The sequence below is a fragment of the Centroberyx affinis genome, unplaced genomic scaffold (genome assembly GCF_046629955.1).
Source record: "Centroberyx affinis isolate AG114_WGS23_722 - 3 ecotype Tasmania unplaced genomic scaffold, CSIRO-AGI_Caff_v1 ptg001437l_1, whole genome shotgun sequence".
Classification (NCBI taxonomy): domain Eukaryota; kingdom Metazoa; phylum Chordata; class Actinopteri; order Beryciformes; family Berycidae; genus Centroberyx; species Centroberyx affinis.
The window spans coordinates 72,815-89,264 of record NW_027279911.1 but is presented as its reverse complement, the minus strand read 5'-3'; the positions used below and the strand labels follow the sequence as shown (position 1 = coordinate 89,264).

At 41.5% G+C, this 16,450-nt stretch overlaps 2 protein-coding genes across 2 annotated transcripts; both read left to right on the top strand.

The window, feature by feature from the left end:
* The first annotated feature begins 6,473 nt into the window (after positions 1–6,473).
* LOC139650108 (olfactory receptor 6C1-like) lies at positions 6,474–7,406 on the top strand. The gene has a single exon (XM_071526662.1). It carries the CDS (start codon positions 6,474–6,476, stop codon positions 7,404–7,406), a length of 933 nt encoding a protein of 310 aa, XP_071382763.1.
* A 3,190-nt stretch (positions 7,407–10,596) lies between these two features.
* Positions 10,597–11,526, top strand: LOC139650104 (olfactory receptor 5M5-like). The gene has a single exon (XM_071526658.1). The coding sequence runs from the start codon at positions 10,597–10,599 to the stop codon at positions 11,524–11,526; it is 930 nt and encodes a 309-aa protein (XP_071382759.1).
* The last annotated feature ends 4,924 nt before the right edge of the window (positions 11,527–16,450 follow it).

Sequence of the window (16,450 nt, the reverse complement as noted above, 5' to 3'; positions counted from 1 at the left end):
GCAGTATGAACACCAAAGAGGCTTTTCAGAGGGTGAGAACACTCACAGGGTACAAAATTAAACATACCATCACCCACAGACCCCGCCTCAGATTTTCAAACATACAAAAATACAACAACAACAAACAGATTAACAAAATGATAGAGACAGGACCTAAGAAACTTATGTGGAGAAGACAGGACCAAAATACAAGGTCCTCCCAAATGAAAGAAAAATAATATACAGCTGTTATCGTAAAGATAGCAAAAACAACAAAGAAAATACATCCAGTAAGTACCATATCTGTTGTTACCACCTTTAAATCATAGTACAATCACAGTATCATAAACTCATGACTGTGGTCATGCAAAGGATAGGTTTTCTACAAACTCCATAAAGGGGCGCCATACCAGGTTAAAGTTTTTGCGAGATCCATGCATGGTGTACCTCAGCTTCTCAAGTTTCAAGTTTCAAGTTGAACTCCATCCTTTCTGTTGTCAGCCCACAACTGGACCCTCACCAGTTTGCATACAAAGCCAAACAAGGAACGGAGGATGCTGTGTCATGTCTCCTCCACACCCTCCTACAGCACCTGGACTCTCCTGGCCACTATGCCAGGGTCACTTCATCAACCATCATCATCAACACCGGTGTCCCTCAAGGCTGCGTTCTGAGCCCCTCTCTGTACATCCTTTACACCAATGACTGTCTCAGCCCCTCCCCTATCACAAAATACTTCAAATATTCAGATGACACAGCCATACTTGCACTCCTTAACGACAATAACTCAGTCACAGCCTATCAACACTCCATCTCCCACTTCACTCAGTGGTGTGCAGATAACCACCTACACCTCAATGTCTCCAAGACAAAGGAACTCCACAACATCCGCAATAAACCCAGCACCCCCCACTGCCTCATTTCCACCAACAATGAAACAGTCGAGATGGTGGAGAGCTTCAAATACTTTGGAATCACCCCGGACAATAAACTCAGCTTCAATCAACATTCCACCGACGTTCATAAACGCTGTCAACAGAGGCTCTCCGCCATCCGGAAAACTCAGGGCGCTTTCAGTCACCCCCCACCCCCACACACACACACCCCCACTCCCACTATGTCTCTGTATTCGCTGAATGTTGTTTTCAATTTTTGTATGTGTACAGGCTGTGGAAACAAATCTCCTCTAAGAGGACAATAAAGAATCTATCTATCTCAGTAATATTCAAAAATGTGTTCGCAAACCCATTAGACAAGTCATCAACATGTATATTAAAATCACCAGCAACTATGACCTTATCAAAGTTGAAAATAACAGAAGATAGCAGTTCAGAAAATTCAGGCAGAAAACAAGCATTCGGCTCTGGTGGACGATAGATAACCACACACAGCACAGGGGAACTACCACACATTTTGAACATAGACACTTCAAAGCAGGAGAAACTATCTGATGGGATAGCACAGCAATTGAAACATTTTCGACAAATGACAGTTACGGCCACCGACTCTGGGAGAGCTAAAATAATCATAATCAGGGGGGCACACCTCAAGCATATGGCTATGGTCACCAGGCTTCCAAGTCCAAATCGGCACAAGAAATAAAATCGTTCATAGTTAAAGTTTTACTGGATAAAGGTCTCACGTTCATCCTCCAAACGGCGGATGTCATTCCTTAGTTGTGAGTATACAAGCTGGCAATTTTCACACATAGCCATTATAGTAGTTGCAATCCAAACAGCTGGCTAGCTTAGCCACCAGGCTAAAAACAAACCTAGCTAAGCTGGCAGCAGCCAGAGAAAACACAGTAGATCATTTGCGATTTGTTCGGTAGTGTGGGGAATTTTAAAACAGACTAAAAGACAGTTAAAACCACTACGATCGGTAAAATCAATAGGCGGATGAAATAGTAAAAACACTAAAAACTCTCTTGACAACACTCGTAAAACATCAGGGTGGCTGCCATCTTGGAATGTACCAATGTACTTGTAGAGAATCTAGAGTAAGTTGACTCACTGTTTCAAGATGCCATCTTCTCTCAAGCTGGTTCTGGTCCACAGCATCCAATAGCCTACAATTAAATCATTCAGACAAACCATATCAGTTCAGGTAGATGCTGTGTACTTCATGTATAATTTTCACAAACGTAATAATATGAATTGCCTATATACGTTAAAATCAAATGCATTTGGTATTCCAAAATATTTTAAACCCACATAGTTGTTCATGGTTATTCATGTCTGATGACAAGTAAACGACCTACCAGCATAATGTTAATTCATTTACAGTAGTTACCATGGTACAATACTGGGCAACACTCTCCGGAGCAGACTAAAAATGGTCACAGAATAGAGAGGACTGACACTCCAAATAGTCCTTATAATTGGGATGTCTATTGTGGTTTGGACAGATTTTTTTCTTCTTCTTCCTCTTCTACTTCTTCTTCTTCTTCTTCTTCTCAACTAAAGGTGATGAAAGTCAGTAAAAGTCAAAACAATTAGAAAAAAGACAAATAAAAGCAGAGAAAATAACAGTATTACAGCCACAAAACAGGAAGGTGAGGCAACATAATTATAAAAAGGCTTTTCTTTAAAAGAAGGTTTTTAGTAGGGATCAATAAGATGACACAGACTCTACTAGGCTGCCTGAGTTTCTCAGGCAGGCTGTTCCAATGCAAAGGGACTCTGACTGCGAATGTCCAGTCACCTTTAGTTTTAAGCCTGGATCTAGGGACAGTTAGAAGGGCGCTGCCTGATGATCTCACCCTACATTCAGGCTCATAAGGGATTGAAAGGTCCGAGATGTAACTTGGGGCCTAGACCTTGTTGAATTAACAGCAAGCCAGTGCAAGCAAGCCAGCATGAGGGTAATACTGTCCCATCTCTGAACAACTCGCCCACCCGCTACAACAGTTTCTCCCAAGAGGAAACTGATGTCTTTGGGCGGGAGGTGCCAATTAAACACATTTAGCGTGTTGCTGCGGTCCTAGGAGAACCATTGCCTAAAGTAGTAAATGGTTCAATGATATTAGGCAATGAGCCAAACAGAAGTTGGTGCCGAACCGAAGGGACAGCGTGGCGACGGGAGGGGACCATCCACCAGCCAGTTCTTCATATAGAGGATGCAGCTGCCTCCACAATCCCCAGTCTGTCAGTTTTGCAACTGCCTGCAACTGTCTGCAATGATGACACTGCCACATGCGTATACAGTTAGAATGAATGAAAAATGTATCTTATTTTTTCCTGCTTAAGTGATTTATATCAAAGTCAAATTGGCCGACATATGATCCACAAAAGGGGCTGGTAAGCTTTTGAATAGAATCTGTTCATATGCACATTGCTTGGTAAAGCCACCAAAATAGCATAGAACATGACTTTATGCCATGCGCCTTTGACCTGGTCTTAGCAGGTGGGCATTGCTGATCATGATTGCATGGTGGTCCTTGCAGCGCCTGTCATCCCTGGAGAATGTTTTGGGCCACCTGTGGAAGCTGCATTGGAACAGTCTTTTAGGGCGAGGGAGCTAGCACTGTCAGTGTGACAGGCTGCAACTGTGCCCAGCACACAATCCTGTTAGGAATCACATTGCTTGTGGTGCCCCTCCATTTGGTGCTACATACTCTAGATGACCCCAGGGCCCCTCAACCAGCTCCTCAGGCCTGGTACCTTGGTGTTCAATTTGCTAAAGGCAGGTTTGTTCTTGTGAGTCCCCCCACTTAGGTACGCAGTGGCCGGTCCTGACAATTGCCTGCTTCTGGTGTTGTGTTTTACAGCTCAGCATCTCCATCACTGGCGCCAGTGTACCTGGTGCCCTTGGGTGTAGATGGCCACGGTAGATGCTAAAATCCCCCCCCCCCCCTTCGGGGTATGCATTCCACCTTGCTAAAAGATGATGCAGGCTCCCAGGCCTGAAGCAATAACACCCCTGCACTTTGAGGCTGCCCCTGCACTTTGAGGCAGGGGCTCCCAACCTATCCTAAATCTCAAGGGGTTCAACTGTTTCAAACAGAGAGGAATAGGCCCAGAGTAATACAGAAATGATGCTGGCCCACTTGCTGAAATTGGGCCTGAACCTAAACAGGGACAAGAGGTGCCTTACCCCCTCTAGAATGGTGACATATCTCGGCTTGGTTTTGAATTTGGTCTTGATGTGAGCCTCTCTGATGCCAGAGAGGATGCACATTTTGATGGAGAGCTTGTCCCATTTCACTGTGGAGAAGTCGGTTACTATAAAGTGCGGCTCAATGCTGCTCAGCCCAAGGCTGCTCAGCCCCATGGCTGCGGCTTCCCAGGTTGTGCCATTGCAGTTGCTTTACATGCGCCCATTGTAGCAGTGGTTCCAAAGGCAGAAGGTGAGCCCACACAAGGACAGGCTATGGCTTCTTCATTTGACCACAGATTGCCTTTCTGTGGTAGATTGGTGGATTCCCTCTAGGACCAGTGTGTTTGAGATGCCTCCAAGGTAGGGCTGTCTGGGATGGATGCCCCCTTTGGGGGCTGTGGGGCCCCTCGTGGGAGGGGGTTCATGTGAAACTCCTTGAGATGGAGGCAGTGTTTTGTGCCCTGCTTCACTTCTTTCCAATGGTCTGGGACAATCCACTGTCATTTGGATGAACAGTTCAGCAGAGGTGTCCTACATCAACCGGCAAGTTGGTGTGAGGTCATTTTTGCATGCAAAGTTCATGCCATCTCCTTCTAAGGGTGCCATCTCCTTCTATGGTGTCTCTGAGGGCTGTCCACCTGCCAGGGACTGCCTTCTGTCCAGCAGGGGGCCCAGACTCGGGGTGTGGCGTCTTCACCCAAACATTGTACAGGCCATTTGGTCTCTTTTCTTCCCAAGGGACCACTCATTACCCTCTGGTATTCACTGCTGGGACTTGAGAGGACACTAGGGGTGGACTGATACTTGTTCTGGCAAGGATGGGAGTGTTGAAGGCCAGGGTCCTGCTGGTAGCCCTAGACTGGCCCCACCAGACTTGGATGGCAGATCTGAGGGCTTGTGGGGGCTCCTGAATTTGGGGATTTACAGCCTGCATATGTGGCCCCTGGATGAGGGCTGCTATCCACGCTTGACCCAGCAGTTCTGAATACTCTGCAGGCTTCAAAGGCCTCCTCTACAAAGGCTGCTGCTGTTGCTGGTGCCGCTCTAGGGGTCGGATCTAGTATTGTGCAATGTCCCTGTTGTTCTGATATTCATTCCTTCAGTCCCTCTTGGAAGAGGGGCTATCTGAATGAGCTATTTGGCTGCCATATCTGACTGTCATTATCACATTGATGGCCTGACAATTGGCTCACACCCTCTTGCCAGCCATTTCCTCAGAGGGGTGAGATGGCTTCACCTACCGCAGACTTGCATGCTCCCCTCTTGGGACTCGGAGCTTGTCCTGAATGCTCTTACTGAGCAACCATTTGAACCCCTGGCCAGTCTGAGTCTAAAGCTCCTCACTTAAAAGTGCCTTTTTTGCTTGCATTCTCTATGCCCTCTCTGGGCCCTTACATTGTCTGCACCAGCACCATTAGGCAAGCAGATAATCTCTTTGTTACGGAGATTCAGTGTGAGCCCAGGCCTTGTCCACTGGATGCTCAATGCTATCGCCATAGCCTACAGCATTGCAGGTGTGACCCCTTATTCCACCAGTGGTGTAGCTACCTAATGGGTTTTATTCAGGGTGCTTCACTGAATGAAATTTGTGCGGCAGCTGACTTGGCTTTGTCCCTGACGTTCACCAGGTTTTATTCTCTGAATGTGGCGACATTATTGATGACCTTCTCTGTCCTTAGGGCAGCAGAGTGCTCTTGAAATGTCCCCACCATCCATGCTTTTTGGGTTCTTTTGCTGTAGGGTGTTATCATTTGGTGGTTGTGTTGTCCATTTTTCCATTAATGGTATGGAGACCATTATTTCTGTTACTCTCCCACATGTTTGCATGTGTTTTTTGTCTTCATATAATTTAGTGAAAATTAAGAGCCTTGTACTCCATTTCCAGAGTGTGGATAATAAAAACTAAAGGCTAATATGTTTTGAACTGTAGTATGTACCTCATGTCCTTGTTTGCCCCACTACATCCTCCTCCTGACTTAATTTACTATACTATTGAACCATACAGTGCCATGTTCACTGAGATGAAATAGAAGGAATGGTAACCATGGTTCTATGGTCTCTCAGGGAATTCCATGACCTTCAGTCTGCAAAAGAGAATGTGCGCGGGCACGCAGTCATATTTATAGCTGGTGATGACAAAAGCCTTTCCAGATTAATAGTCAGATAGTTTGAATTCCCAATTGTTGTAGTATACATGTATATTAATAGATGGTGTGGAAGGAGAACACACTGTTAGGGATGGAGCTACAGAACAGAGCACAGGATACTCTCTAACTCCTCTAACTCTGCAACCAATTATGTTGTGACACTGGGAAGCCTGGATATTTTAAGATTTGGCAACTTTCTAAGGATAGCTGGTGAAATTACAGACCAAAGTTGTTTGTTTTCCTCATACGATGGATAATGAATCTATAATAAGAGTGTTTACTCTATCAGGGTTAAACGAGACAATGAATCACAGAATCACTCTGTTCTCTCTCACTTTACTGTGTTATTGTGTGATTTTGTTTGTGAATGTTTCACTCATCATGACCATCATCTTAGATGAAAACCTGCATGAGCCCATGTACATTCTATTGTGCAGTTTTTGCATTAATGGGCTTTATGGGACAGCAGGTTTCTATCCCAAATTCCTCTTGGATTTACTGTCTTCTTCTCATGTCATCTCATATACTGGATGCCTTTTTCAGGCTTTCGTAATGTACTCATTTGCTTGCAGTGATCTTTCTATTCTTGCAGTTATGGCCTATGACAGATATCTGGCTATATGTCGACCACTGCAATACCACTCTGTCATGACTAAAAAGAGGCTCTCTCACTTGGTATGTTTCTCTTGGCTTACACCTTTTTGCATTTTCTCCATCAATGTGCTGCTAACTTCTAGATTGAAGTTATGTAGCTCAAAAATTCAGAGACTCTTTTGTGTAAACTGGATGATTGTTAAACTCGCTTGCTCTGACACTAACACTATTTCAAACAGTATATTTGCATATGTCACAATTGGCTTTTATGTGTCTCATGGTTTGTTCATAATTTGGTCTTATATGTATCTCATTAAAACGTGTGTACGATCCAAAGAGGACAGGGCGAAGTTTATGCAGACATGTATGCCACATTTAATCTCTTTACTAATCTCTTTTCTTATTACTGTAGTTATTGATTTGATGTACATGCGATTTGGCTCAAAAGATTTACCTCAAAGCCTTCAAAACTTCATTGCCATAGAATTTCTCCTTGTTCCTCCAGTTATGAATCCTCTAATATATGGATTTAAACTGACCAAAATTCGCAACAGAATTGTGGGTTTAGTCTATGTTAGTAGAAAATGACTTGTTTCATCAGTATGCTTCATCCATAGCACTGAGAACATAGCGTCAGCTCTTTAATGTGACAAAACAAAATTCTATGTAATGTATGTATATACACTTATTTTATGATATATGAGGATATATTTTTCTCCAAAATGAGATATCTACTATTTGGGAAATGTGACACTCTTTTTAAATGATAGTGGGTAAGTTAGGTAACTCTTTTAAAAACTAATTTCTCTATGTTTTAAAGGTATTGAATTATTGGCTTTAATATATATATATATTTTTTTGTTTTATATGTGTCACATTACATTATATTTATATTTTCTGCATTTGGCTGATCCTGTTATCCAGGCCGAGTGGTAATTTTACAAACAGAGGAAATATTTTAAAATGTATTTTTCATCATAAATGTCATTAGCCTAATAATAGACACATGCAACACAGTGCTATGAACAAAGAAAAGGATAGAGGGGCATACTTCTGCTACATGGATACCATAGGTCTACATATTATTACTTGACTGTGTTTGTAAATTATGTTACTTCAGATTGTTATATTATAATACATTTTCCCATTTTTTAAGTTTTGAAAGATTGCACCCCCCCCCCATATGCCGCACAGTGGTTTGGTCCACTGCCTACCATCCCTGAACCCCCACACACATGAACTCCCACACACATGAACCCCAACACACACACATTAGCCCTCGGTACGAGTGTCTTTGGAGCAATCTCTGGAAGTGTGTCAGTGGTGGCTGACCTCCAGTCAGTAGCTACTTTACAAAGGTTAACTTACAACAAAGGATGTGTCAGACATTTTTCTTTACTTCTACCACTCAGTAGAATAAAACACATTTACAATTGTAACCAGACTACATTTTGTTCGCTCCATTACCTCGCGGTTGAATCTTGTGCGTCAACGCGGCGGCCATATTGGTACGGGGCAGCCGCGTCTCCTAATGCATGTCTGTCTATGGAGGTAGGAGGTCTATCCACAATTAAATAATACTTGGTTAAATTAAAATGCGGGTTTTCATACTTTATCTTTTGTAGATGGTAAGAGTAATATTTCTATAATATAATATTTAAGATTAACATACCCTACGTAATTAGGTTCTAAGTATATTCTTTTTTTCTTACTGCATGTAAAATGGCTGCCACTATGTCATTTTGTTTATAATTTTGGAAATAAATGAAGACTTAATTCATAAAAAGGAAATAATTACAACAAACACTATGTTAAAATATAGCTGCAAGCGGCGATTGAGGGGTCCAAGCACAATTTGATAAGACAGACAGATAGACAAAACATTACAGAAGGTAGAAAGACATACACAAAAACTGACATGTTGTGAAATTTGGACATGCAGTCTAACACCGGCTTTTGTGTTGGCCCGTGACTTCTGTCAAGTTCATCTTTTCATATGGTCATTTGTCCAAAAATTAGAAACTTAAGACATTACACTTAGTTATCAGAAGCTTAGTGGTGTGAGGAGACAGCTTTACCCACAGGATTTGAACCTGTGATCTTTTGCATGGTAGACCTATTCATTAACCATTAGGCTACTGAATCCACAGGGGAGCAATGGAGGGAGCACAAAAAAATAGGGCCAAGTAATGAGACTGTCCAAGCTATAGGCTATTTAGAGCCTTAGAGTATTTTAACTATGGTCAACTATGGTTACAATACCACCAAATGTTGCATGCTACCTCAGAGTTGACCTGTGCATATATGTACCAAATTTGTTTAAGGTAGGCCAACAACTTCCTGACTTATGGCAATTTTTGTATATTAGGCCTTGCCTACAAATTTTGAAAGCCAGTTGTAGCAAAACGATATGGACTATCAAAAAACTGCTCAATAACTTTTGTGCAGGACAGTCCAGACATGCTGTGAGCGAAAATTAGTGAAGATGGGACAAAATATGTAGGAGAAGAAGCGAAAAAACAGTTTTGGACAAAATTCAACATGGTGAAAACCTTGTGGGCTGAAATGGGAGTGGCCTATATGGATAGATGCAACTTGGCCAAAGGAATCCAGCAATCAAGGAATTTTGTTCCTATGATCTACAGTCACCGAGTTATGGCCTTTTAAAATTTGAAATGTTGCTATAGCGCCCCTTATAGGCAAAATGACACAAATTTTTGTATATTAGCTCAGACTACATACCTGCACACGTGTACCAAGTTTGGTTACCATAGGACAATGCGTTCCTGAGTTATGGCAATTTTTGTGAAATAGGCCCCACCCATGACAGTTGACCAAAATTTGGAAGTCGATTATAAGAAAACGGTGTGGAATATCAAAAAACTGCTCGATAACTTTTGTACAGGACAGTCCAGACATGCTGTGTCGCAAATTTGGTGACGATTGGACAAAATTTGTAGGTGGAGTAACGAAAAAAATTGTTTTGGACAAAATTCAAAATGGTGGAAAATCTAGTTAGGCGGAAATGGGCGTGGCCTGTATGGATGGATGCAGAATGGACCAAGGAATCCAGGGAAAGTGGAATTTTGATTGTTGCCCATACGGTTCAGAGTTATAGGCCAAAACGTAAAGTTGCTTGTTGTAGCGCCACCATGAGGCCAATTGACTTGGGTTTCGTTGGCTGAGTAGCGGCTGAGACTTTCAACGTATCTGACAAGGTTGGTCGCTGTAGCTCTTACGGTTTCTGAGATCCAGATACTTTTAGGGCAAAAGAAGAAGAAGAAGCGGAATAATAATCCGAACAAAAACAATAGGGTTCCCAGCACTACGTGCTCGGACCCCTAAATATTAAGTACGTTTCTGACAGGCTTCATAGCGTACATTATTTACCTATCAATGTATATGTAGTATATAGTATATAGTAGTAATAAGGGTTTCCTCTATATACATACATACATACATACATACATTAATACAACAGTACTTTTGGTGGCACCTTTGGTGTCCCCTTCAGGAATTGCTCTTGAGAAATGTTTCTGTTTCTTGTCCCCCCCAACAGTGAAATGAAATATCCGCCCTTGGTTGTAGTATAAGTGGATATTAATAGATGGTGTGGAAGGAGAACACACTGGATGGAGCTACAGAAGAGAGCACAGGATACTCCCAACTTTGCAACCAATTATGTTGTAACACTGAAGCCTGGATATTTTAAGATTTGGTAACTTTCTAAGGATAGCTGGTGAAATTACAGACCAAAGTTGTTTTTTTCCCTCATATTATGGATAATGAATCTATAATAAGAGTGTTTACTCTATCAGGGTTAAACGAGACAATGAATCACCAAGTCACTCTCTTCTCTCTCACTTTACTGTGTTATTGTGTGATTTTGTTTGTGAATGTTTCACTTATTATGACCATCATCTTAGATGAAAACCTGCATGAGCCCATGTACATTCTATTGTGCAGTTTTTGCATTAATGGGCTTTATGGGACGACAGGTTTCTATCCCAAATTCCTCTTGGATCTACTGTCTTCTTCTCATGTCATCTCATATACTGGATGCCTTTTTCAGGCTTTCGTAATGTACTCATTTGCTTGCAGTGATCTTTCTATTCTTGCAGTTATGGCCTATGACAGATATCTGGCTATATGTCGACCACTGCAATACCACTCTGTCATGACTAAAAAGAGGCTCTCTCACTTGGTGTGTTTCTCTTGGCTTACACCTTTTTGCATTTTCTCCATCAATGTGCTGCTAACTTCTAGATTGAAGTTATGTAGCTCAAAAATTCAGAGACTCTTTTGTGTAAACTGGATGATTGTTAAACTCGCTTGCTCTGACACTAACACTATTTCAAACAGTATATTTGCATATGTCACAATTGGCTTTTATGTGTCTCATGGTTTGTTCATAATTTGGTCTTATATGTATCTCATTAAAACGTGTGTACGATCCAAAGAGGACAGGGCGAAGTTTATGCAGACATGTATGCCACATTTAATCTCTTTAGTCACTTTTCTTATTACTATAGTTTTTGATTTGATGTACATGCGATTTGGCTCAAAAGATTTACCTCAAAGCCTCCAAAACTTCATTGCCATAGAATTTCTCCTTGTTCCTCCAGTTATGAATCCTCTAATATATGGATTTAAACTGACCAAAATTCGCAACAGAATTGTGGGTTTAGTCTATGTTAGTAGAAAATGACTTGTTTCATCAGTATGCTTCATCCATAGCACTGAGAACATAGCTTCAGCTCTTTAATGTGACAAAACAAAATTCTATGTACTGTATGTATATACACTTGTTTTAAGATATATGAGGATATATTTTTCTCCAAAATGAGATATCTACTATTTGGGAAACGTGGCACTCTTTTTAAATGATAGTGGGTAAGTTAGGTAACTCTTTTAAAAACTAGTTTCTCTATGTTTTAAAGGTATTGAATTATCGGCTTTAATATATATATTTTTTTTTTAGTTTCATGTGTCACATTACATTATATTTACATTTTCTGCGTTTGGCTGATCCTGTTATCCAGGCCGAGTGGTAATTTTACAAACAGAGGAAATATTTTAAAATGTATTTTTCATCATAAATGTCATTAGCCTAATAATAGAGACATGCAACACAGTGCTATGAACAAAGAAAAGGATAGAGGGGCATACTTCTGCTACATGGATACCATAGGTCTACATATTATTACTTGACTGTGTTTGTAAATTATGTTACTTTAGATTGTTATATTATAATACATTTTCCCTAGTTTCCCTAGTGTTGACACTTGACAACTTTTGTAGAAATTACAGCATCTTGTGACCATGTGAACTGGGCATTTGATAATACAAAAAACCTGAATAAAACAAAAAGAAAGAATACAATGTTATTTATTAAATATATGCCTATTTCTTGGATGAGATTGATGGAGGATAACGAAAGTTTATGCAGACATACAGTATGTGCCGCATTCAGTCTCTAAAGTCACTTCTCTGTCCTTTTTGATTTGGTGCACATGTAATTTGGTTCAAATCATTGATTTCAAATCCTCCATATCTTTATGGCAATAGAATATCTCCCTATTCTACTAAATCTGAAGCCCTTTACATGTGTTCAAATTCAAAACAGACTGTCTTCTTTTCTTCTTTTGTTCATGAAGAAAAAATTGAAGTGACAAAGATTAACAACGGGTCTGAGGGGTGTAATGGTGAAGTGTATCCTAGGTTGGAAAAGAAATCCTTGTAAATGCTTGTTCAAATCTAAATGAGGGAACTTTAGCTTGTCATACATGTGACAGTACATATTACTATATAGTACATGTGTACATGTACTATATATGTACATGTGTGCCTGGTAACACGAACATATTTTTTGAGCCTATGTAGGCTTGACATTTACAATAGGAAAGGCAGAAGTCAAAAAGGCACAAGCTCACTTTCTCTGACCTCACTGAAAATAATCACCAGAACTCCAGGGTTATTTTCAATGTTATTAACCGCTCCTCATCTGCCAGCTGTATTAGTGAGGTTAAGGCTGAATTATAGTTCTGCGCCTAAGTGCCACCGAACGCCGTAGATGCGAACATTTATTGTTCTGCGTTGGTGATTCTGGAACTCACTTTGACCTCATGTCAATTCAATTTCAATTTCAATTTCACATTTGGCAGACGCTTTTATCCAAAGCGACTTACACATGAGATTTGCATACAACACAAGCAAGTTTCTAGATAGGAGAGAACAACGAGAGTAAGTGCTATAGAGCTAAGTTCTGGTCCAACAGGACAAAGGTGCTACGAGACAGTGCAACAAGCTAAGTTCTGGTCCAACAGGACATAGGTGCTACGAGGGAGTGCTACAAGGCAGTGCTATGAGGTAATGCATAGAGTGTAAGTCATGTAAGTCATGTAAGTCCCTTGCTGCCTGACATCCCTGCAAGGTAGAAAGCAACCATAGATATTCACCTTAAACCCTTTACAGTCCTACTCTTAATTCAGTTTCCTTCCTAAATATTTTATTATCTCTGAAAACATAGACTGTCTGTTTTTTACTGAGACCTGGCTGAAGCCTGATGAGCATAGCCAGCTGGTTGAACTGTGTCCAGGACCAGCAGCCATGGTGGTGGTCTTGCTGTTGTCTTTAATAAGTCGTTTAGATGTAGCACATTAACAATCAATACATTTTGTTCTGTTCAAGTTCTGTTGTACAGACCCAGTTCTCTGTGTGGTTGTTTATCGTCCCCCCAAACATAATGCTTAAAACTTATTGTTTGAATTTTTATCTTCTGTTGTGCTGCTTCATGGCAAAATCATTATCATTGGCGATTTTAATATTTACATTGACGATATATCAAAACACTTTGCCAATGATTTTTTTTTAAATATTACAGAGTCTTTTAATTTAAAACAGCATATCTCTGAGCCAACCCATAACCATGGCCATACCTAGATTTAGTTTTAGACTCTTGGTCTGAACATCTGGCTCTCTGGCTTTGAAAGAGTTTAGTGTTTCTGATCATAGATGCTGCTGTCCCCATTCTTTCAAATGCTGTGAGAAGGAAGGAGGAAGGAAATCTGACTGTATGCTAGTAAGAACTACACTGAGGGAGACTAAACAGAGACAATAGACCACAATGTGACAAACGCCACTCATGTTGTGACCATCATCTGACGGAAATCTCCATGATATCATGTACATTTTTCTGTTTAATTTGTGCATCAATGGACTTTATGGGACAACTGGCTTCTATCCCAAATTCCTCTTTAATACACTGACTAATTCCTCTTATGCTGGATGCCTGTTGCAGGGATTTGTAATATACTCACATGTAATATGCCTCACATTTTGACTGGACAGATATGACAGATATGTGGCTATTGCTGCCCTCTGGTGTACCAGTCTGTTCTGACTAAACAAAGGGTTTCTCTGTTGGTGTGTTTGTCATGGCTTTTGCCTCTCTACTTGAAGTTCATAAGCAAAATAGAAACAAGATCAATGTCATGTGGCTTACACATACAGAAAGTCTACAGGCTTGCTCACGTCAAGTCAAGTCAAGTCAAGTTTATTTATATAGCCCTTTGTCACAAGCATATCTCAGAGGACTTTACAGAGAATGTGTCTAGCTAGGTCTAACTAAACACAATCAATGGTGAACAAAGTTATGTAGGACAAACACAAGGTAGGCAAGAGAAGATTTAGCAAGACAAACAATCTACCTATTCTACATAGCCTAACCTACCTGGCACCCTCAGCCTTAGACCTTAAATGCACACAAGGAAAAACTCCCAAGAAAAACCTTGTAGGAAAACTTGGAAGAAACCTTGGGCGGGCTGAGGCAAATAGGGATCCCCCCCCCCCCGGGACGGCTTATCGTGCAATAGGTGCCAGGCAAAAAAACAAATTGACAGAGTCATGGGCAACAATAATGACAGGAGAAAACAGAGAGAGACAAAAGGAAGGAGAAGCGGCATGTAGCGATGAGAAGGAGCTGAGGCCAGCGCAAAAAATTCAGTGAGACGAGGGCAGCAGTCTTAATTCAGCGTCCAGGTGGGAACAGCGGCAGGGAAGAGCAAGGCAGCACTGACGACACAGAGCCAGGGCAGCACCCGTCACTGCCAGGTAGAACACTCCAGAGAAGAGGAGAGAGAGGAAGCCGCGTACATACACACAACACACCCAGACACACACACACGTACAGAGGAAGGGGAGAGAAGACAGCTGCACACAGAACACACGGAGTCAGAGACACGATAGGTGGGAGCAGCATCAGGGATGGGACTAAGGCCAGCACCGAAGACCATCAGAGCGGGGGCAGTGCCCGTCTGCTGACAGCTAGAAGACTGCACAGGAATCTGAGAAAGGGTGGAGAAAACTAGCCGCGCACACACACACACACACAGAGCTGTGCAGAAGCAGCACAAAACCCAGACTTGTTTGGGCACAGACACGCTCATACAGACAACAGATACAAAAGTGATTAGACACAGTGTAACCAGGAGGCAGCTCTATACTATGTTCCCAACGGCAAATTTCTACTGTCTAGGCTTGGGTAAGAGAACAGACTGTGTCGAGCCCAAGCCAACGGTGCTAAGGTAGGTCGTATCATTGCGAGAATAAGTAGGTTTTGAGTCTAGATTTGAAGATTTTGACAGAATTAGCTTCCCTGACTGTAAGAGGTAGCTGGTTCCAGAGATAGGGAGCTCGGTAGGAGAACGCTCTACCGCCTGCTGATTTTTTCTTGATTCTAGGGACAATAAGGTAGCCAGCATCCTGCGATCGGAGGGCACGAGGGGGAATATAAGGGATGATGAGGTCAGATAGATATGATGGTGCAAGCCCATGTAATGATTTATAAGCTAACAGAAGCACCTTAAAGTCAGATCTGGCTTGAATTGGGAGCCAGTGAAGGGAGGTTAGGATTGGAGTAATGTGGTCAAATTTTCTAGTTCTGGTTAGTATTCTGGCGGCAGCATTTTGCACGAGTTGTAGTTTTTTAATACTGCAGTTAGGTAGGCCAGAGAGTATATTCGAGTCTTTATGAAACAAAAGCGTGTATTAAAGTTTCAGCATCTGTCGTATTTAGCAGGGAGCAAATTTTAGAGATATTGCAAAGGTGGAAAAATGCTATCTTAGTGATTTCCTTAATGTGAGCATCGAATGAGAGAGCTGAGTCAAAAGTAACGCCAAGGTTTTTAACTGTGGGACTCTGGGTAATTAAGCAGTCCCCAAAGTTTAGAGTAAGGTCTGCAACAAGAGGCAGTTGGGTTTTTGGGCCAACAACTAGCATCTCAGTTTTGTTGGCATGTAGTCGCAAGACGTTTTGTGACATCCAATTTGTGACAGCGATTAGGCATAATTCTTTTTTGTAAGTTGTGAACGGTCGTCAGGTCTAATTGGTATGTAAATTTGAGTATCGTCCACATAATGAAATTTAATACCGTAGCTGTGGAAAATGTCACCAAGAGGTAGCATGTAAATGGAGAAAAGCAGAGGCCCCAGCACAGAGCCCTGCGGTACGCCAAAGTTAACTTTAGAGTAGTCAGATATAGTATTTTTATGTGAGACACAATGCGTTCTATCAGATAGGTAGGAATTTAGCCAGGAAAGCGCAGAGTCGCGGATGCCAACATAGCTCGCTA

Coding starts and splice junctions, on each gene's coding strand:
- LOC139650108 (XM_071526662.1), top strand. CDS start 6,474: ATGGATAATGAATCTATAATAAGAGTGTTTACTCTATCAGGGTTAAAC.
- LOC139650104 (XM_071526658.1), top strand. CDS start 10,597: ATGGATAATGAATCTATAATAAGAGTGTTTACTCTATCAGGGTTAAAC.